General features: G+C 39.2%; 1 protein-coding gene across 5 annotated transcripts in view; it reads right to left on the bottom strand.

Annotated features, from left to right (window-relative positions):
- Window positions 1-22,647, bottom strand: part of MEMO1 (mediator of cell motility 1) — an 81,884-nt gene that overhangs the window by 34,468 nt on the left and 24,769 nt on the right. For all 5 annotated transcript variants that reach the window (XM_037528267.2, XM_054701220.1, XM_054701221.1 and 2 more), the window contains 2 exons: window positions 8,251-8,319; window positions 629-741 (listed from right to left, as the gene is read on the bottom strand). In XM_037528267.2, coding sequence (XP_037384164.1) covers window positions 629-741; window positions 8,251-8,319 — 182 coding nt within the window. The remainder of the gene's footprint in view (window positions 1-628; window positions 742-8,250; window positions 8,320-22,647) is intronic.

Genomic DNA, 22,647 nt, shown 5'->3' with positions numbered 1-22,647 from the left:
CTGATTAATTCTCTCACCCTCCTACACCTTTGGCCTATACCCCAATTCTTGTATAAATAAATAAATCTTTAAAAAAAAAAAAATTATGCTCTCCCATTCCCCAAAACTACTATGAAAAGTAGAAAGGTTTCACTTTAATACATCCATATCCAATGTATAAAATGAACAAAACTAAATGATTTGTGGAATCCTATAGGAAAATAAATCAAAATAGTCATGTTTTAAAACACTTATGATTTATGTAGCACCTTTCTTTCAGAATCTGTCTCATTTTTCCTCACCAAATAGCTGAAGGAAATAAAGGAAGTAAATAACACAGAGGCTAACTACTTTCATCAATCTGTTGAGGGAACTAATTTTTTGTCTCATGATACAATGAGTACATGGTATTTCCCTGAAATAAACACAACCACTTCAGGGTGAAGGCTAGTAGATCTGACAGAAAAGTCCAATTTTGTCTTTTAGGCTTTCTTCCTTTTTATTTTTTTGCAGGCTGATTACAATAAATTATATTTTTTAATTGAAATATTATTTGTGCTATTCGTATTTTTAATTTTTTAATTACCTTATAATTCCTATTTAAAAAATATTTTGCTGTTTGAAAGGTGTAAGATTTCTATATACTTACTCTTTTGGTCAATACGAAGGTCATACAAAGGTGTTCTATATATATCCACACTGGAAAGTGCACATCGAGAAAGGGGCACGTGATGAGAAGGCCCAAGGATGAAAATTCTCCGGCTAGGAGATATACAACAAAAAACAGAACAATTGTACTTCTATAAACCTTTTTAAATAAAAGGAGAAAAAATAAGAAAAAAATTAAATTACATGTGATGCCTTTTATTTTTGATTAATTTCATTACCTACTTTCAAGGCCTTCATTTTGTTCATATGAAAGTCCAACCCCCAGCACCTGAGAATGTAACTGTATTTGGAGATGAGATCTTTAAAGATGTGATTAAGTTAAAATGAGGCAATTAGGATGAAGCCTAAGTATAAAAAGACTGGTGTCTTTATAAGAAAAGGAAGAGATACTATAGAAGTACACATAGTAGTGACCATGTAAAGAAGCTCAAGGGGAAAACCAGTTGTCTAAGCCAAGGGGAGGCACCCAGGAAATAACCAAGTCTGCCAGCAACAACTGTGCTACAACCTACTTCATGGTATTTTGTTACAGCAGCACTAGCAAACTAACAGCAAACTAATATACCCACTAATGATTTGCTTCTCAGTTAATTAAATTACTTATCTTTATCTCTTTTTTGACCATTTTAATTTTTCAAGTTTATAGTTCAGTATCATTAAATACAATATTCATATCTCTATCACTCTACCATATCTCCATCACATGAAGATCTTTAAAAGAACCATGTTCAACACCTGGAAAAACTAGTTACCATCTAAAAAGAACCAATTTGCTATGGTTAAACTCATCTGTTTTCATAATGACTAGGACACTGGAGGTTTTTAATTACAATATTAATTGAATTTTAAACATTTCAGCTATTTAATTAAAATCTCAAACTTTCAACATTTTCTAAATTTGCCTTCTCAGGTCTACCACAATTCTAATAAAAATACATAATGGTAAAAGTTTTCAATATTCACATAAATTATTACAAAGAAGCATCATGATAAAAGTTATTTTTGTATTTCTTCCATGGAAGAGAAAAAGGACATTTTGGGGGTGAACGATTCTGTGTAATAAGCTTTCTCTGTTCAAATTCAAGTAAAAGTTACTCTCAAAAACAAAATAAAATTGATTATGTGTAATTTGCAATACAGACTGGCGAAAAGAACTAAACTGTAGTTTTAAGTCTTTAGAATCCAGGGTGTCCCTGGTGGTGCAGGGTTAAAAGTCTCAGTGCTATCAAACTATCACCAGACACTACAACATGAGTTCCATCCCCAGCCAAGGAGCTGACCCACATGGCACAGCAGACCTCTCCTGACTAGTCTGCTGCTCCCCTCAGCAGTGTTATTTCAGTATTTCTTCCTGTTCTGCTTGCCACTCTATCTCTGGTGAATTCTCTCAGCACCACCTCTACCCCACACAACTGGCCAACACCCCATTTCTTGCATGCATAAATAAATAAAAAATAAATCCTTTTAAAAAATCTTTACAATCCCTTTATCTTGCTATCAAGTGTAAAATTCCTCATTTATCTCAAACATTCTTACAATCTGAAATTTAAACTATCCATTTTCTCTGTTCTTTCAGATTCATTTTAATGAAATCTCCTCTGCCCCACATGCACACACAAAAACTTATAGACTGGGCCTCCCTGATGGCACAGGCAGTTGAGCACAGCGCTGTGAAGCTTTCCGCAGCCTCTGCAGTGGTGGTTCACTCCCCGCCAGCTGCAGAGCAACCCACATGGCAGGGCAGACCTTTCCGTGTTGCCCGCTGCTCCCCTCAGCAGTGTATTTCGGTCATTCTGCCTGTTCTGTTCCCCGTTCTGTCTCTGGTGAATCTTCTCACCCTGCCACACATCTGGCCTGTACCCCAGTTGTGTAAATAAATAAAATAAATCTTTTAAAAAAAACTTATAAACCCCCAAAAAGAAAAACTATGGGAAAGAAGGGAATATGATAGACTATGTAACCAGAAAATTAAATACTACTCACTGTTCAATTAATGGACAAAAAGGAAAACATGGAGGCCTCCCCAGTGGCACAAGGGATTAAGACATAACCTATGAGGCTATCCAAGGCCACTGCATCACAAATTTGATCCCCAGCCAGGGAGCTGCCCACATGGCTCAGCAGACCTCTCCTGACTTGCCCATGCTCCCCTCAGCAGTGTATTTCAGTCAGGCTGCCTGTTCTGCTCCCCACTCTGTCTCTGGTGAATCCTCTCACCCCCCACACCTCTGGCCTATACCCCAGCTCTTATATGCATAAATAAAAAAATCTTTAAAAAAAAAAAAAGAAAGAAAAGGACAACATGGAAACTAGTTATTTCTCAGCAAAAATTTGTAAGTCCAGGACATGTGTTTTAGCAATATATTCATTTTAATAAAATTCCACTGAAGATAAAATTATTGCCTGTCACATGTTACTTTGTTTATTGAGGAGATACAGTAGGGGAAATAAGAAAGATGTAGATAAAGATAAAAGGATTCTCAGTTTAGTGTACCCAAGCCGCTCAAAAACCCACACATAACAGGGCCTCCCCAGTGGCGCAGCGGTTGAGCGCTGGGTTGCGAAGCTGCCCGCAGCCTCTGCAGCGCCGGTTCGATCCCCGGCTGCTCCCCGGCCACCGGAGGAGGGTCCCACATGGCGCGCAGACCTCTCCTGCCGCCCGCTGCTCCCCTCAGCTGTGTACTTCGGTTCTTCTGCCTGCTCTGTTCCCCGCTCTGGCTCTGGTGAATTCTCTCACCCTCCCACGCTTCGGACTGTACCCAGGGCATGTATAAACCAACCAAACAAACAAACAAATAAATAAATAAAACATGCCTCTATTAAAAAAAAAACAAACCCACACATAACAAACATGTAAGACTTCATCCACAGACCCACTTCTAGTCAGAAACATACTATCTTTACACCTATCACTTCCCTCTAGTGCTATATTCATTTCTTGTCATCATATCCAAGATCAACTCAATTGTCATTTATGAAAAAATTTCAAATATATAAAAATCATAAATGAACAAGAGAGATACCACTATGTTCTCCTAACACTATATAAAATACACAATTTTTTAAATTAAGGTCTAATACAGGACAAATATAATGTAGGTAAGTTGCCTAAGGACAGGAATTATATAAACCAAGAATCAAATATGGAAAAAACACCTTTTTATGATTAAAGAATCCATTTCTATTGGGAGGGGGCAGATATTTATCATCAGAACACCCACAGGAAATCCAGGATATGTGATTAAAACTTGAAATGACTTTTAAAATAACAATCTAAAATCAAAGCATAGATACAATTCACAGGTAAGGTGTAACAAAGTTGTAACAGTGGCCAAAAAAGGTGTGCAATACTTAAAGAATCCCCAAATATTAGCATATAGTCACTATTACCATATATGTAAAAGAAATTTTGAAACTTAAAAAAAAAAAAAAGGCACTGGGCCTCCCTGATGGGGCAGACAGTTGACCACAGCACTGTGAAGCTGTTCCCAGTCTCCGCAGTGCTGGTCCGATCCCCACCGGCCACAGAGCAACCCACATGGTGCAGCAGACCTCTCCTGTCTAACCCACTGCTCCCCTTCGCAATGTGTTTCAGTCAGTCAGCCTGTTTTGTTCCCCGCTCTGTCTCTGGTGAATCCCCTCACCCTCCCACACATCTGGCCTGTACCCCGGTTCTTGTATAAATCTTTTTTTTTTTTATTTATTTTTTTAATATTTATTTATTTTTTTATTTATTTATGCATGCATGCAAGCATGCATGCATGCATGCATGCAAGCACTGGGTACAGTCAGAAGCGCGGGAGGGTGAGAGAATTCACCAGAGCCAGAGCGGGGAACAGAGCAGGCAGAAGGACCGAAGTACACTGCTGAGGGGAGCAGCGGGCGGCAGGAGAGGTCTGCGCGCCATGTGGGACCCTCCTCCGGTGGCCGGGGAGCAGCCCGGGATCGAACCGGCGCTGCAGAGGCTGCGGGCAGCTTCGCAACCCAGCGCTCAACCACTGCGCCACCGGGGAGGCCCTAAATCATTTTTTTTTTAAAAAGGCACTTTCTAACATATAAATGTAGCTCAGAAATGTGAATTTTCCAAAGAATGCACATTTGTGGATTTACCTTAACTATATGAGTGCACGTGCAATAAGTTAATTACTTGAGTATCTGCCTTCATAAATATTCAACTACTTATTCTAAATAATGAAACACAAATAATTTTCTAAAGGTGTTTCATTTCACTTAAAGGCAAGTGAAGATATTTCAACTGAAGAATAAAATGTCATACAGCCATAAAGATTCCTTGTTGCTCTTTCTTCCTGCCCTGTATGTCTTTCTGAAAGGTATGAGTCAAAATCAAGTTACTACCTAAGTACAACTTGAACTCTAGGTTTTCATTAAAGATTTATCAATAACAAAGGACTCTGCAACTATAAATATGGAAAAGAACTTGATTAAATGTGCCAGTTTTTTAAATTCCTTTAACAGAGTGCCCTCAGTAAAAGAAACATCAGGGGCCACCCTGGTGGCACCAAGGGTTAAGGCTCAGCACTATAAAGCATTCGGCAGACACTGCAGCACAAGTTCAATTCCTGCCAGGGAGCTAACCCACAAGGTGCAGCAGACTTCTCGATCTTACCCACTGCTCCCCTAGCAGTGTATTTCAGTAGTTCTGCCTGTTCTGCTACCTATCTCTGATGAATCCTCTCTATCTCTGATGAATCCTCTCACCTCTCTGCACCTCTGGCCTATACCCCAGTTCTTATACGCATAAATAATAAATAAATCTTTTTAAAAAACACAAAAATAAAAATCAGATTGCATCATTCCCCAGCTAAAAATCTTTCAAAGGTGCTTCATGGTCAGAGAATAAAATGCAAAATTCAAACTTTCAAATGAACTGTTCCCTTCAAAGCTTTCACATATTATCATTCCTTTTGCTTTGCTTAAAAATCATTTTCTCAAAGATGTATTACCCAATACCATACCCACATTCTAAATGGCATCACGGTATATCACAACAGTTCTCCAAGCGTGAACTGTGGATTACCAGAATTCCCCAAAACCTTTCAAGAAGTCCACAAAATGAAAACTGCATTCATAAAGTACACAGAATTTGCCTTGTTCACTGTGCTGACATTTGCATTTATGGGACAAAACTGAGCCTGAGACACTGTTGGCACTTTAGAAGCATAATCAAGGTAATGCAATTAAAATGTACTTGTAGTCATACATTCTTCACCTTCATTGACATCGACACCGAGATTTATTTTTTAAATGTGGTTATTTTTTATAAATTATTTTTTACATCATTGTTCATTTTTAAACAATTTATTTGCTTCCCTTGACCCCCTCAGGTGTAGTCTCCATAGAATTTCCTTAACCAATGCACCCGTGCACCATCACCACAGTTCCCTGTGTTCCTCCCTCCTCCTCCCCTGCAGTATGTCCTTATTTATAATTGTCTGGTTTTGCTTTGTTGTGTTTTGTATTGTTATTATTTTTTTACACTGATATCTTTATTTGGTTCCCCTATATTCCTGCTATAAGTGAAACCATCTGATAATTTTCCTTTTCCTTCTGACTTATTTCACTGAGCATAATTCCTTCTAGCTCCATCCACGTTGCTGCGAAAGGCATGAGTTTATCTTTTTTGATTGCTGAGTAATATTCCATTGTGTATATATATCACATCTTCTTGATCCAGTCATCTATTTTTGGGCATTTAGATTGTTTCCATAGCTTACCTAGTGTAAACAGTGCTGCAATAAACATAGGGGTACAGGTGACATCAAGGCTTTTTAAGGCCAGTTTCACTTAATTTCTTTAAATTTTGAACTGTGAGTATAGTTTTATAAAAAAAATTCAATATTCAGTATAATAAAAAGCATTCAATTTGTAGTGATAAATGCATAAAGCACTTCAAGTATATCTCATGAAAAGCATGTGATTGTGAGTTGTAAACTAAACAATTTTTTCAAGAAATACAAGTTTTTTTGTTTTTTTTTTTTTTTAATTTTTTTTTCTAGAGGCATGTCTTATTTATTTATTTATTTATTATTTGTTTGTTTGGTTTATACATGCACTGGGTACAGTCAGAAGCGTGGGAGGGTGAGAGAATTCACCAGAGCCAGAGCGGGGAGCAGAGCAGGCAGAAGGACCGAAGTACACTTGCTGAGGGGAGCAGCGGGCGGCAGGAGAGGTCTGCGCACCATGTGGGACCCTCCTCCGATGGCCGGGGAGCAGCCGGGGATCGAACCGGCTGCAGAGGCTGCAGGCAGCTTCGCAACCCAGCGCTCAACCGCTGCGCCACCGGGGAGGCCCAAGAAATACAAGTTTTACTTCAAAAAAAAAAAAAAGACTGTAGATAGCTATTTTTTTTAAAAAAAAAATATTTATTTATTTATACAAGCATTGGATATAGTCAGAAGCATGGGAAGGTGAGAGAATTCACCAGAGCCAGAGCCGGGAGCAGAGCAGGCAGAAGGACTGAAGTACACTGCTGAGGGGAGCAGCGGACGGCAGGAGAGGTCTGCACGCCATGTGGGACCCTCCTCCGGTGGCCGGGGAGCAGCCAGGGATATCAAAGCAGCGCTGCAGAGGCTACGGGCAGCTTCACAACCCAGCGCTCAACCGCTGCGCCACTGGGGATGCCCCTGTAGATAGCTATTTTAAAAGACAGCATTTTGAGGGTCTCCCTGGTAGCTCAGAGGTTAAAGTCTCAGCACTATCAAACTATCACCAGCCATGTAGCATAAGCTCGATTCCCAAGCAAGGAGCTAACCCACATGGCACAGCAGACCTCGACTGACTTGCCTGCTGCTTCACTCAGCAGTGTATTTTTTGGTCAGTCCACCTGTTCTGTTCCCCACTCTGTCTCTGGTGAATCCTCTCACTCCCCAAACCTCTGACCTGTACCCCAGCTCTTGTATGCATAAATAAATAAATCTTTAAAAATAAAATAAAATAAAAATAAGTCTTGGGGGAAAAAAACACAATATTTGCGACAACACAGATGAAACTGGAGAGGATTATGCTAGGCAAAGTAAGTCGTGAGAAGAAAGATAAATATCAGATAGTAGTATTTACATGTGGAATATGAAAGTTACTTTCAGATTAGTTACTAAATTACTATGAGTTAATATACCTCCAACACCATCATTGAATTTACTTTGAGATTCTAAAATAATTAGATACCTTATTGTGTCAGTGAGAAATTATTATTCTTCCCATTAACCACAGTTGAACAAGTACAATAAAGAATTTCAAATTACAGTGATTAAAACAGAACAAAAGATTATACATTTTTCTTAGAAATGCTCATCTCCAGATTTTTAAAGAAAAATTTAAGTCAAATATTTAACTTTCTAACATTGCCAAAACTAAACACTTTAAAAACCAACGGTAGATTAAAAACTAAATGTTCAGACAATAAAAAGTAGTATTAAAGCTTTCAAAACCTAGTCAGGTATAATCAAATATACAAAAAGTCAAATTCCTAAAGAACTCAAGTATATAGTAACAATGTATAGGCAAAACAAATTACTGCTGTGACAGGCAATTATGATGTAATTCCCAATCTTCTCCCCAAAAAACAGAATCTACACTACTTACGTAATAGACGGATCCACTTGTTTGTAAGCATGAGCAGCACAAGAACCACAGTACGTATATCCTGCATGGCTACAAAACAAAATATTTTTTTAAACTTAATCATCAGATTTAAAGTCATGATATTCTGAAAAAATTTCTGAAAGAAACATAGCTATGGTAAACAGGCCAAAATTGAGTACATAAATTAAAAAGCAATGCAACTAATGATGTACTCTCTAGAAAATAATAGGTCACACACAATTGTTTTGTGCTCTAATTTCAAAATTTAGTAACTATTTTGGATTTTTTTTTTTTTTTTGGTCTTAAGAACAGTGAGATTTGGAAATATTCAGGGTTTATTTGAAGTTGCTAATGTAGTAGCACTAATAATACATGAGTTGTTAACATTCCTCTTCAACAGTATTAACAGACTATTGCATAACAATGATAATAACCAAAGGAAGCCAATCAGACCAAAACAAATACCCCACAACTAACTATTCACTTTTCTCTGTGTCTTTAGTTCTTTAGTGGTAAAAGAATTGACTTGGGTCTGCTGGGTATTACGTCTTTTATTTTTTCTCCCTACTCCTCTCCCCTTTCATCCTCTGGTCTCAGCATTAGATTTGTTCCCTTAACGCCTACAGAATAACCGCGTTTCCTGACATCCTTTTACTTTCGTTACTCAAAGTTAAGTAAGTCCAGAAAAATTTCCCTTAGTGCTTACTTCTTAGGGTGTGGCCAGTGGTATGTATACCATTACAAGTATTTAGCAACTGGCTCTGCAAAGGGAAAAAAAAAAAGTATACATATACAGACATAATAAACTTAACAAAAATTTTACTGAGATTAAAAAAATATGTATCAGGGCCTCCCCGGTGGCGCAGCGGTTAAGCGCTGGGTCACGAAGCTGCCCGCGGCCTCTGCAGCACCGGTTCGATCCCTGGCTGCTCCCCGGCCACCGGAGGAGGGTCCCACATGGCGCGCAGACCTCTCCTGCCACCCGCTGCTCCCCTCAGCAGTGTACTTCGGTCCTTCTGCCTGCTCTGCTCCCCGCTCTGCCTCTGGTGAATTCTCTCACCCTCCCGCGCTTCTGACTGTACCCAGTGCATGTATAAACAAAACAAACAAACAAACAAATAAATAAATAATAAAAACATGCCTCAAAAAAAAAAAAAATGTATCATACAATCTACAAATAGTGAAAAATTAAAACTCTTTACAAATTCCACATAGTCAGCTGACCTCTCATAAATGCTTTCATTGAGTTTCACTGAACTCATATTACCTATGGGCAATTGAGGTCTGCAACGGAAAAGAGCAGACTGCAGACCTATGCCTAAACTGACTCACTGAAAAATGACTTGAATGACTTCTTTGCTGATTAGATAACAGCTTTCAAATACTAAAAAGAATATTCTCTTCTTCACTTTTTCTGCTATTCACAACATAAAAGCTATGGATGCATCATAATCTCCATTATTAACCTTTTCCTCATTACTTAAGTATAGATAATCATTAAACAGTAAATAAAGCCCTGATTTGTAGCAGTTCACCGATTAATGTGGACTTAAAATCAATCAGTTATTGTATGCATAAATAAATCTTTAAAAAAATTTATATCTGAAGATATTTAAATTTTTCAAGACAAACCCAGAATGTAAAAAAAAGTAATCATTTTGCAAAACAAAATTACAAGTAAAAAGAACTGTTAAATTTGATTGCATAACAATGTCAATGTACTTAGTATTTACTAAACTGTACACATGGTTAAAATAGGTAAGATGGTAAATTTTGTTATGTCTATTTTATCACAATTTTTTTAATAGGAATAGGAAAAGATGTGAACAGATACTTCATCAAAGATTACAACAGAATGACAAATAAGCCCACAAAACCATAATCCTCTGCCATAAACCATTCACAATGTTATTTTTGTCAATAATTTCTTTCCCACAAAATAAGATTTGCCCATTTTCATTGAGTAAAGCAAAGAGCTATACTTAATTTTTTAGAATAGGTATGTTATAGGTATGGCTCTTGACTGCAGTTATCATTCTGGATTTTTTTTATTCAGGAATTATTTAAATACATTTTATTTAAGTGAAAAAATTCTCAATATTTGTATTAAGGATGACATTAACCAAAAAAAAAAAAATTGGCATTTATTATAAGATTTTACTCTTATTTTTATTCTCTTATCCCTCCCAGTATTCATTTGTACTTATTATTTTTGGAAAATAAAGTTTAAAAACCGTTAAAAAAAAAAAAAAGAATGCGGGGGGGGGGGGCCTGGTGGCACAAAGGGTTGAGCACAGCACTATGAAGCAATCTGCAGCCTCTGCAGCGCAAGTTCAATCCCTGCGTAGCCAGGGAGCTGACCCACATGGCACAGCAGACCTCTCCTGTCTCGCCCGCTGCTCCCCTCAGCAGTGTATTTCAGTCAATCTGCCTGTTCTGTTCCCTACTGTCTCTGGTGAATCCTCTCATGCCCGCCTCGCCCACCCCCACCCGCACCTCTGGCCCCTACCCCAGCTCTTGTATGCATAAATAAATAAATCTTTAAAAACAGAAAAAAGAATGCTCAACATCATTTAGTCATTAAGGAAAAGCAAATTGAAACTATAATGAGCTACCACTAAGCACCCACTAAGATAGCTAAAATTAATGAGGAACCATAGCAAGGTTGTAGAACTGAAACTCAAGTTGTGCTTGTGAAAATATAAAAGGGTACATCTACTTTGGAAAACAGTTTGGCAATTTCTTAAGGTAAGTAAACATACTACTACCACATCACCTAACTATTCCACTCCTAAGAAAAATGTCCACACAAAAAATTCCAGCTTTATTTGCAGTAGCCACAAACTGTAAACAACCAAATGTTCCTTCAAAGGTAAATGGATTAACAAAAGTGAGGGATATATCCACGCAATGGAGTACTCTTCAACAACAGAAAGGAGTGGACTAGTAACACACTCAAAGTAATAAAGATAAAAATAAATATACTGAGAAAAGTAGGTAAAAAAATTTCTATTGTATGATTCCATTTAAAAACTCTAGAAAATAAAGCTAATCTACAGTGACAGAAAGTCAATCAATGGACATGGGAGGAGAAACAGGGAAGAGAAATACAGAAGGTAAGAAGTATAAAAGGGCACAAGGAAACTTTTGAGCATAAAGACACTCATTATTTTTTTTTTTTTAATAGAGGCATGTTTTACTTATTTATTTTATTTTGTTTTGTTTTTTGTTTATACATGCACTGGGTACAGTCAGAAGCGCGGGAGGGTGAGAGAATTCACCAGAGCCAGAGCGGGGAGCAGAGCAGGCAGAAGGACCGAAGCACACTGCTAAGGGGAGCAGCGGGCGGCAGGAGAGGTCTGCGCGCCATGTGGGACCCTCCTCCGGTGGCCGGGGAGCAGCCGGGGATCGAACCGGCGCCACAGAGGCTGCGGGCAGCTTCGCAACCCAGCGCTCAACCGCTGCGCCACCGGGGAGGCCCAGGACACTCATTATTTTAACTTTGGTGATGGTTTCACAAGTGTACACATATTTCAAACATCAAGTTGTATACTTTAAGTATGTGTAGTTGTATGTTAATACAATAAAGCTCTTTTAAAAAATGGTTCTGATCTGAACTATCTTAAGATATGAATTGAGAAAAAAGAGATTCATGTAAGTCAATCATAGCAATATAAAACAGTAGTATGCTTAATCAGGAACTAAGTGATCTAGGACATACAATGGCTTGGTGGGATTATTTGTAGGCACTCTATCCTTACACTTATGGCCAGGAAGTCTATCAAATTGCCTCATTTCAGATATACTCTCACAATCCAGTTCTAATCATAGCCAGCAATAAATAAATATAGGGGCACAGCGGTTGAGCGCTGGGTTGTGAAGCTGCCTGCAGCCTCTGCGGCACCGGTTCGATCCAAGGCTGCTTCCCAGCCACTGGAGGGTCCCGCATGGCGCGCAGACCTCTCCTGCCGCGCGCTTCTCCCCTCAGCAGTGTACTTCGGTCCTTCTGCCTGCTCTGCTCCCCGATCTGGCTCTGGTGAATTTTCTCACCCTCTCGCGCTTCTGACTGTACCCAGTGCTTATATAAATAAATAAATAAATCTTTTTTTAAAAAATACAATGAAATAAAATAAATAAATATAATTTGTTCTATGGTTCGGCATATTCAGCTTTGCTGTCATCAGACTTTGATACTCTTGCCTAACAAGGGCCTCTATTTTTTTCTACTAATGTCCCCAATTTCCACTACCTGATAGCCCAATATTGACTATTTCAGATTCCTAAAATACCTGTTCCTTAGCATTCCTGCCTCCCATGTCAATTCAGATATATGCTATATGCTATCTTGCCTGGCCATATGGATCCTAAATACCTGATCCGTCTGGATCTGTCCTGGTCTGCTCCAGCTTCAGTGGTATCTCAGATTTTGACACTGCTCTTGTTCAGTTGTCAATGATATCCCATGTTTCCACTTTCAAGCCTTATACCTTAAATAGTTCCCTTAATCTTATATTTGCTCTTCAGACTTTAGTTCCTATTTGCTATTCTTGAATTTAAAGGCCCTGACTCCCAGTCCATATTCTGATCTCTAATACTATGATTTACAGGAAATATATATCTATTTGGTCATCAAGTTGGCTAAAATGTAACTCTCATACATATAGGGCCATCATCCACAGTTCTCTGCACATATCTCCCCTTGAAATTCCCTAAGGGTTATGAAAGATAAAAGTATCTCCTGCTATGTTCTTGAACGCAGCTTTTAGGAAACACCTGAGGATGGGGTTTTTGCCAGGAGAACCAACCAAATGATGAGTGGGTTGGAACTCAACTTTCAGCCCCTATCTCTTCTCTGTAGAGATCAAGGGGGTAGGACTGTCTACAGAGAAGAGATAGGGGCTGAAAGTTGAGTTAAACTTACAATGGCCATGGAAAAATGGGAAGAGTGGCATGTGTTCATAGGGCATGGACCTTCCATGCCTTTTTCTTATGCCTTGTCCTATGCATCTCTTCCATGTGTATACTCATTGGTATCATTTAGTATCCTTTGTTATAAATCAATGATCTGGTGAGTAAATGGGTTTCCTGAAATCTGTGTGCTATGATAGCATATTATTCAAACCAGAGGAGGGATTGTGTAACTTCTAATTTATAAATTAGAAGCCCACGCAATAATGTGGGCTTACAACAGACCCCTGAAGTATGAGAGAGGTGTCATGGGGACCTCTGATCTATAGCTGGTTGGTCAGAAGCAAAGGCAACTGCCTAAGTCTCATAACCAGTGTCTGAGATGGAGGGCAGTTCTGGGAAACTGAATGCTTAACCTGTGGAATCTCCAGGTACATAGTGTCAAAATTAAGATGAATTCTCACACACCCTGCTGGTATTTAAGAAGTGCTTTTCAATAGAGAAGACTGCCCACAGTCCCCTTGGAATTTGATTCCGGAATCTACAACAGTCTTTACCAACCCTGTTCTTGCATTAACTGAGTTCCTAGGTAAGGAAGTCTTCTTAGAAACACTGCATTCTTGAAGGTAAGGGTACAAACAAAGGGCATAAAGTCTGAAGGAAGAACATGAGAAAATGTCCACGTGTATGATATGGATGAGAAAATATGAGATTGGTCTGAGTTAAATGAGAAAATAATTTAAGTCAGAGTCAGACACTGAAGTCTGAGCTCAATAAAATAACTTAAAAAAAAAAACAACTGCTATATGGTCTTGAGCAGTGAAATGACAAAATCAAATTGTTACTTGACTAATACTGAAAAACATGTGCATGAAAGATAGGTTAGAGGTAGAAGTGTTAAGTGAAACTCTTAGAAATTGTAACATGAAGTAGTAATGTCATTGCCCAGAATGGTGACAGTACCAGTGGGAAATGAGAAATGAATGCCCTAGACTTTAAAAAGAAAATAGACATATTTCAGTGATCAAGCTGGTATAGGATGAAGAGGAAGAAGATAATTATGACCATAGTAATAACTGACATTTACTGAGTATTTACGATATATCAGACACTTTTATGTAATTCAAAGCATTAACTTATTTAAGCCTCGCAACAGCCCTATGAGAAAGAAATTAGCTTTCTTGGGCCTCCCCGGTGGCGCAGTGGTTGAGCGCTGGGTTGGGAAGCTGCCTGCAGACTCTGCAGCGCCAGTTCGATCCCCGGCTGCTCCTCGGCCACCGGAGGAGGGTCCCACATGGTGTGCAGACCTCTCCTGCGCCCGCTGCTCCCCTCAGCAGTGTACTTCGGTCCTTCTGCCTGCTCTGCTCCCGGCTCTGGCTCTGGTGAATTCTCTCACCCTCCCACACTTCTGACTGTACCCAGTGCTTGTATAAATAAAAATAAAATAAATCTTAAAAAAAAAAAAAAAGTTAAAAAAAAAAAAAGAAATTTAAAAAAAAAAAAAGAAATTAGCTTTCTTACTTTCTAATGAAGACACTAAGGCAGAGCGGTTAAGAAAATTGCTCACGGTCACAGAGAGAGAGAGGCCATGTGAAAACTTTCAGAAGTGCGGGAGGGTAAGAGAATTCACCAGAGCCAGAGCGGGGAGCAGAGCAAGCAGAAGGACCGAAGTACACTGCTGAGGGGAGCAGTGGGCACGGCAGGAGAGGTCTGCGCACCATGCGGGACCCTCCTCCAGTGGCTGGGGAGCAGTCGGGGATCGAACCAGCGCTGCAGAGGCTGTGGCAGCTTCGCAACTCTGCGCTCAACCACTACGCCACAGGGGAGGCCCCCAGAACCCACTCTTAACCATCATTGGAGACATTTACATATTTGAATGAAAGGAAGTAGGAAAATCAATAAGCCTAAAATCTGGAAGAATCATATATCTTATAAGAATATATAATCATATATCTTACAAGACTATAGGGAAGCATTTCAGTCTGATAACATCATTAATTAAGGTAAATGTTTTATAATACATTTCGGAAGTGGAAAGCTTAGAAGTCTGCTTGAAGTAAAGAAAAAACAGTTGCAAGGTTAAAGGAAAAGTCTGAATTAAAACAGATACAGAACTGCTGAGTTGTTTTTTTTTTATCAAATCATTAATTGTATCATCCCTCTTACCACCTACCTATCATGAGGAACATTACTTCATAAAAGAACCAAGATCAAAGTCAAAGAGAATTTTTAATACTTTCCTTTACCCTGGCCCAGATATCTCATAATGGAAGAAAGCCATAGCAATAACCATCAAATCTTCCACAGACCCTGTTTTTACCTTCTCTTGATAATAAAACCTATGACTCTACATGTATGTGGCAACAAGGTTTCATTAAGAGATCACTCACAATGAAGAAGGCCTTACTACGGAAACATCTAAGTTTTTTTTTTCTTTTGTGCATAATAGCCAGAAAAGCAATGAAAAATGGAGCTCTAGAGATAGTTGAATATGCATGCATCATAAAAGTATGTCCCACTCCGTCTTTTTTTAAAAAAAGTTCTAAAAATCCTTAATGAAAAGTCACCCTTGCGAGATTTTCCAGGTTACTCAGGTTCCCAACATAACATCCCATGATGGCAAATACAGTATTACACTTTAACACCTTTACTGTAAAGCCATCCCCTTTTCTTTTTAAATTTTGACCAAACTTCTTATTTAGTAATCTGTAATTGCTTAACACACATTTAAATTGTTCTGAATGAGGAACAAAAACAGAGAGGTTCTTGTAGATACTCCAGTAAATGTTCAGAAAGGCAAATTTAGGTAGTATTCTTCACTTGCTGGTTTGTTTGTTGGGTTTGTTAGTTAGCGATTTGGGGGATTGGGGGGTGCTTACTGGGTCTATAGCACTTTCCTTACATAAGCATTAGATCACAGGTTTTCACATTGAGAACATTACAGTTTCAGTTTGGAGACACTCTAGAATCCTAATAGTAGCAATGCTTCAACCATCCTCTAAATAGTTATCTTGCTTGTATTAGGAAGAAGAATTGATCTCTCCATTATAGATGGCTAAGTATTTATGAAGGCCTTAGAATTGCTTGCCTTATTTACTGGGGAAAAAAATCAAATAGGAAGTGCCCTTAAGAGACACTTTTACTTGGAAAATTACAAACTAACACACAAGTCTTAATATATTAAACATTTGCTTGCTGAAAGTAGTGTCATAAAATTAAGATTAAGCAGGTCTTACTTTTTCCTTCACAACATAAAATTATGGAAGGGAACCAAATTGGAAATTTTAAAAAGGCAACATAATTTTTCCTTCTAATTAATATTCCTTAGGTAATTATAACAAAATAGGTTCTACTTTTTATTTGTTTCTTTGAACAGGGATTTTGGTACAAAGTTTTTTTTAATATCCGTTTCTGCCTTCTGCTCAATCAGATCAACTTCCTTCAGCCACCACTTCTTGGTGCTCAGCAGCTTTTGTGGCTGTAGAATCACAGAGGTGGCACCACCTCCCCTTCCATAGAAGGATAAAGCCCTCCGGCTTGTCTTTCAACATGTTGATGCCAACTCGATTAAAGGATATTTCAACTGCTTTAGTAACTGTCTCAACTTCTACCATATCCTTCATATGAGCTGCTGTAATCATCACAGCAACTGCTTCCACCATAAGATGATGAAGGCTGTTGTGTAGGTAGACCACTATGTGAATTACCATCATCCTCCTGTAATAGGGTGGTCCCGAGGAAAGGGGGAAGTTCCAGGTTTCCTGCCTCACCCTAAAAGGAGGGTAGAGCTGAGCAGGGAGAGAAGAAGCTGGGGAGGAGACTGAGTAAGGAAGGAGCAGGATGGAGAGCCAGAAGGAGACCTGGAGGCACATGGAGCTGAGAGACACGTGAAGAAACTACACTTGCCTTTTAGTCGTGGACTGGGTGACACAGATGTGGGTGAGAGACCCATGGGGAGGTGACAATGGAAGTTTTTGTCTTGATTTTGATTTTGCTCTTCAAGACTTGTTTGGTTGTTTGTGATCCTTTTCTGTGGGTCCCCACTGGAAGGTGCTTTAGACTTGTGGAAGGCTTTGGGGCCTTACTCTGGGCCAATCCTGATTGGATGGACTTTTACCACGAGGGGACGGGTAACTCTGGGTACTTGATCTAGAAACTATAGCTTTTACCTTTCCTGTATTGTTTCTTAATTGTATTAAAGTTCCTTCCCCTTAAAGTCTCATATGTTTTGTGTTGATGCAGTAAATGGCAGAACCTATTGAGAGCAGGCAGGTTTGCGGGGTCTGGGCTGGCCCTCTCCCTGCCCTGTAACACTCCTACAAACTTTTTGGCTTTTTTGGTTCTTTATCAAGTTGCCTTAGGTATAAAGTTATGCTATATGAGATTTTTCTTGTTTCTGCATGTAGGTCTCTATTACTACTAATTTCTCTCTTAATATCACTTTTTTTTTTAGTATCACTGTTGTAGCATCCCATCAGTTCTGATAAATTGTATCTTCTTTTTTTTTTTTGTTTCCAAGTAGTTCTTTTTTTTTTAAAAGATTTATTTTATTTTATTTATTTATATATTTATAAAAGCACGGGTACAGTCAGAAGTGCAGGAGGGTGAGAGAATTCACCAGAGCCAGAGCAGAGAGCAGAGCAGGCAGAAGGACCAAAGTACAATGCCGAGGAGAGCAGCGGGCCGCAAGGGGAGGTCTGCGCGCCATGCGGGACCCTCCTCCGGTGGCCGGGGAGCAGCCGGGGATCGACCCAGCGCTCAACCGCTGCGCCACCGGGGAGGCCCCAAGTAGTTCTTTTTAATGTCTGCTTTATCTTCCTTATTGAGCCAATGGTTGTTGAGAAGCATGTTGTTTAGTATTCACATTTGAGGGTTTTTTTCCAGTTTTCTCTTTGTGGTTCAAAATCTTATAGTATTGTGATAAAATATTTGGCATGATTTCAATCTTCATATTTTGTCTATTCTTGCTGTAGTCCTCATTTTGTCCATCAACTATTTTCCTTATTTCACTAAGCATAGCTAATATTGTCACTATGAACTCTTCTTCAGGTAAATTACCTAGCTCTATTGTATTTAGATTTTTCCCTGGGGTTTTATTTTGTTCCCTCACTTGCGGTATATTCCTGTCTCTTCACTTTGTTTGAAGCCATATGTTAATTTGTATGGGTTAAGTTAAATAGCTTTCTTCCCTTAATTTGGTGTGATTGGCCTTTTATTCAGATTATAAACTGCAGGGTATAATACTAAACTGCTTGCCCTGGAAAATACGGTAAGAAGACTGGAGCTCCAGCACCGACACAGGGTAGAGGCAAGGGCAGCGGAAAGCGAAGAGGTTACTGCTAGAAACTACCAAGAGCTCAAGCCTCTCTGGGAGGCTACAAGTGCCCTTGTTGGGGCACGCGCTGGGGGCATCTGATCTGTAATGACACTCTCCTTTAGGCCAGTTTCTCAGTCAGAGCTTGGCCTGCAGCTTTAAGCTAACATTGACTCTTCAGCTCTTTTCTGCAAATTCTTAAATCCACAAATCTTCCTGAGGGGATGCGAAACTCTTGGTTCCTGGTTGTGTGTGCTCCCCTCTCTAATGAAATCCCCAGGAATAGGGTCCCAGATATGAGAATGAGGTCTTCAGTCACCAAAACGAAACGGCTACATAAACACAAGCCATTCTTGGATTAAGCTGAGCCAACTGCAGTAACTGAAATTATGTTACAATTTTTCTTGCCCTCTTTGACACTGTTGTATTTTCCCCTAAAAATGTTGTCCCTGCAGTCATCTGGTCCTTTTCAGAGATGTTGTTCTTATATATTATTTTGTTGTATGTGTGGGTAAGAGGTTAGCCTGATGTCTTTAATATTCTACCAACTCACCAGAACTCCACAACTTGGAAAGCTTTTACAAACCAATATATTTGTAACTTAGGCTCACATTTCATTTCCCAGGCGACTGCCAATGATTTCATTTAAAATTACAAGAAGGAACAAGTCTCAGTACATTCTCATGAATAACTACAATCAACTTAATTACATGTTGATTTAGCTCAACTCCCACATTCATAACAAGTTTGAACTAGGAAGGTATCATCATCCATTAATAGTCAAATACCAAGGGAATATGGTGATGGTTCATGGATGATATGGTGGTCGGAGAACTATGGGGACAGCAACAATATAAGAAAAAAAGTAATTAAAAAAAAATTCAAATACCAACTGCTAGGAATGATAATAGATTCTATCTCATGTGTTAGATATGTTTCTCACCTGATCAAAGATCTCATTTATGCAAACTTCCTCTCTTATTCCTGTATATCAATTTCTTTTTCTCTACTGGATCATTTCATCAACATTACAAATATTTTCATATTTCCCACCTTAAATAAAATTCTTCCCTGACCAAATAGTCCCAACTATCTTCATTTTCCTCTCCTATCATGCTTTCATTTCTTTTTTTTTTTTAAACAGAGGCATGTTTTATTTATTTATTTGTTTGTTTGTTTTGTTTATACATGCATTGGGTACAGTCAGAAGCGCGGGAGGGTGAGAGAATTCACCAGAGCCAGAGCGGGGAGCAGAGCAGGCAGAAGGACCGAAGTACACTGCTGAGGGGAGCAGCGGGCGGCAGGAGAGGTCTGCGCGCCATGTGGGACCCTCCTCTGGTGGCCGGGGAGCAGCCGGGGATGGAACAGGCGCTGCAGAGGCCGCGGGCAGCTTCGCAACCCAGCCCTCAACCGCTGCGCCACCGGGGAGGCCCTCATGCTTTCATTTCTACCACTCCACAGAAAGTGTTTTCATCGAGGTCACCAGCAATCTCCACATTGCAAAATTCAATGACTAATTCTCAGTTTTCATCTTATTTGACCTACTGGCAGCACCTGACATAGCTGGTCATCTTCTCTCCCTGACACATTTTTCGTCCTTTGCTTTACAGAGACACCACTTCCCTCTTGGTTTTCCTCTTTCCCCACTGGTACTCCGTCAATATCATCCTTCCTTGCTCATCTTCGACCTAACATTTCAATAAAATAAGTTTGCCTGAGGACTTAGTCCTTGAATCTTCTTCAAAGACAATAGTCTATTTAGAGTTTACGTGTGATATACACCCCAAAATAGTGCCTATTTCTATCAATAATCTGGCCCTTCTTCCTTGTACTCCAGATTCCTATATCTAGCTGCCCATTTAAAATCTAATTAGGGGGCCTCCCCGGCGGCGCAGCGGTTGAGCACTGGGTTGCGAAGCTGCCCGTGGCCTCTGCGGCGCAGGTTCGATCCCCGGCTGCTCCCCAGCCACCGGAAGAGGGTCCCACATGGCGCGCAGACCTCTCCTGCCGCCCGCTGCTCCCCTCAGCAGTGTACTTTGGTCCTTCTGCCTGCTCTGCTCCCCGCTCTGGCTCTGGTGAATTCTCTCACCCTCCCGCGCTTCTGACTGTACCCAGTGCTTGTATGTATAAATAAATAAATAAATAAAAAATAAAATCTAATTAATCTCACTATTAACATAGTCAAAACCAAATCCTATAATTAGAAACTTTTCAAATCTACTTCACACCTACACCTCGGAGCTCCTCCCTCAGTATGAAAGCAATTCCACCCACTCAGTTTCACAAGCAAAAGTTAAAGTCATCCTTGACTTTTTATTGGTCCTAGCTTTGAAATACGTCCAGAAAACACTGCTTCCCATTACCTTTCCCACAAGTCACCAGAGTCACCATGTCATTTTTTTATACCACTGTAATAAGTCTCCTAAAATGGATTCCAGTTCACACAAAAGAGAACATCCATGCATCAGTTAGAGTAATCTTTATCAAACCTAAATCAGAACATGTCACTCTTCTATTCAAAACTTATCATGACTTTCCATATAACTGGGACCAAATATCAAATTTTTACAAAAGTCTACATTCTCTCCATGATCTCCCTGCTACCTATCTCATCCACTACCTTTCCCGCAAAGCTCCAGCTACACTGGCCTCCGTGTTTTTCCTCAAATACACTAAGCATATCCTGCCCTCACTGTTCCTCAATCTGAGACCCTCTTGCCTTAGGCATCTGCCTAACTGCTTTCATACATCAGTTGAGCTGAAAATGTTACCTTATAAGGGAGACCTTTTCTTACTATCCTATATAAACTAGCAAGACCCTACCCCTATTGTCACTCTCATTCTCTCATAGGTTTTACTTTTCTTCTCAGCACCCATCAGCATCTGACAAAGAATATAATTATTTAATTATTTACTGCCTGTCTAAGTACCAAAATTCAAGTACCACGAGAGTAATGATTTTGATAAGTTAGAAAAGTAGAACAAAAAAGAGCACCATGTATTTAGCCTGATGCAAAGATATAAAGACTAGTTCATTTAATTTTCAAAGAATACAGGTGGAGGTGCTATTATTATTGCAATTTCACCAATGAGACAGTCACAACAGATTAATTAACTTGCATGTCACACAGCTTGTAAGTGGAACAGTCAACCTCCTTTACCTATTAAAGAGACCAAATTAGTTCATACAAATAGACTATTTACAAAATGTATGCCACATAAAATATCTAGCAATATGGAATACTTATCACTTGCCAAACATTAATTAGCTTCTTTATGTGAATATATTCATTTAACACTCATATTGTTTGATAAGTGGTTGCTATCAATATTTTCACTGTTGGGCCTCCCTGGTGGTGCAGGTGGTTGAACGCAGCGCTGTGAAGCTGTCCCCAGCCTCAGTGTTGGTTCAATACCAGACAGTTGCAGAGATACCCACATCATGCAGAAGACCTCTCCTGTCTCGCCTGCTGCTCCCCTCAGCAGTGCATTTCAGTCTGCCTGTTCTGTCCCCCACTCTGTCTCTGATGAATCCTCTCACCCTCCCACACATCTGGCCTGTACCTCGGTTATTGTATAAATAAAGCCTTAAAAAAAATATTTTCACTATCATTTATCAGGGTACTAATTTTAACTGAATAAAAACTGTTGCTATAAAAGAAATGACAAGCTCCAAACTTGACTCTTCTCAGAAAAATGTGAACAAGTGCTTAAAAAACAATGAGTTTTGAAGATTAGTATTGGAAACAAAGTCAAAAATTAACTGAATTCATACCATACAGACACACATCATTAACTGTATACTTGCCAACGTGTAGTCTAAAAACTTCTCTAACACTTAGAGACAAAACAGTCACAGATTTTCTTCATTATGAAAAACTACTTCTCCTTCCAAATGTAGTTGCTACTCCTTATTACTGTATTATACTAAATGCAACTTTTACATCACATGTCAAAAATTACCTGAATTAAAAAGACCGTTCTAATGTTTGAAATAGAATATTGACGTAAAGCCAAGTACTACTGAAATCACCAAATTTACCTAACAAAGAACCCTCTGCTTTAAAAGTCAGTTTTATTACCAAACTAAGTTCTGAAATTGCTGCATCTGAAAAAAATAATCAATTCCTTTATCCTTATGTTAAAGTGAAAGTCAAAAAAAAAAAATACTGAAT

Source organism: Talpa occidentalis, unplaced genomic scaffold (assembly GCF_014898055.3).
Source record: "Talpa occidentalis isolate TD23 unplaced genomic scaffold, MPIMG_talOcc4v2.1 talOcc4.5, whole genome shotgun sequence".
Classification (NCBI taxonomy): domain Eukaryota; kingdom Metazoa; phylum Chordata; class Mammalia; order Eulipotyphla; family Talpidae; genus Talpa; species Talpa occidentalis.
This window is presented reverse-complemented; position numbering and strand designations above follow the sequence as displayed.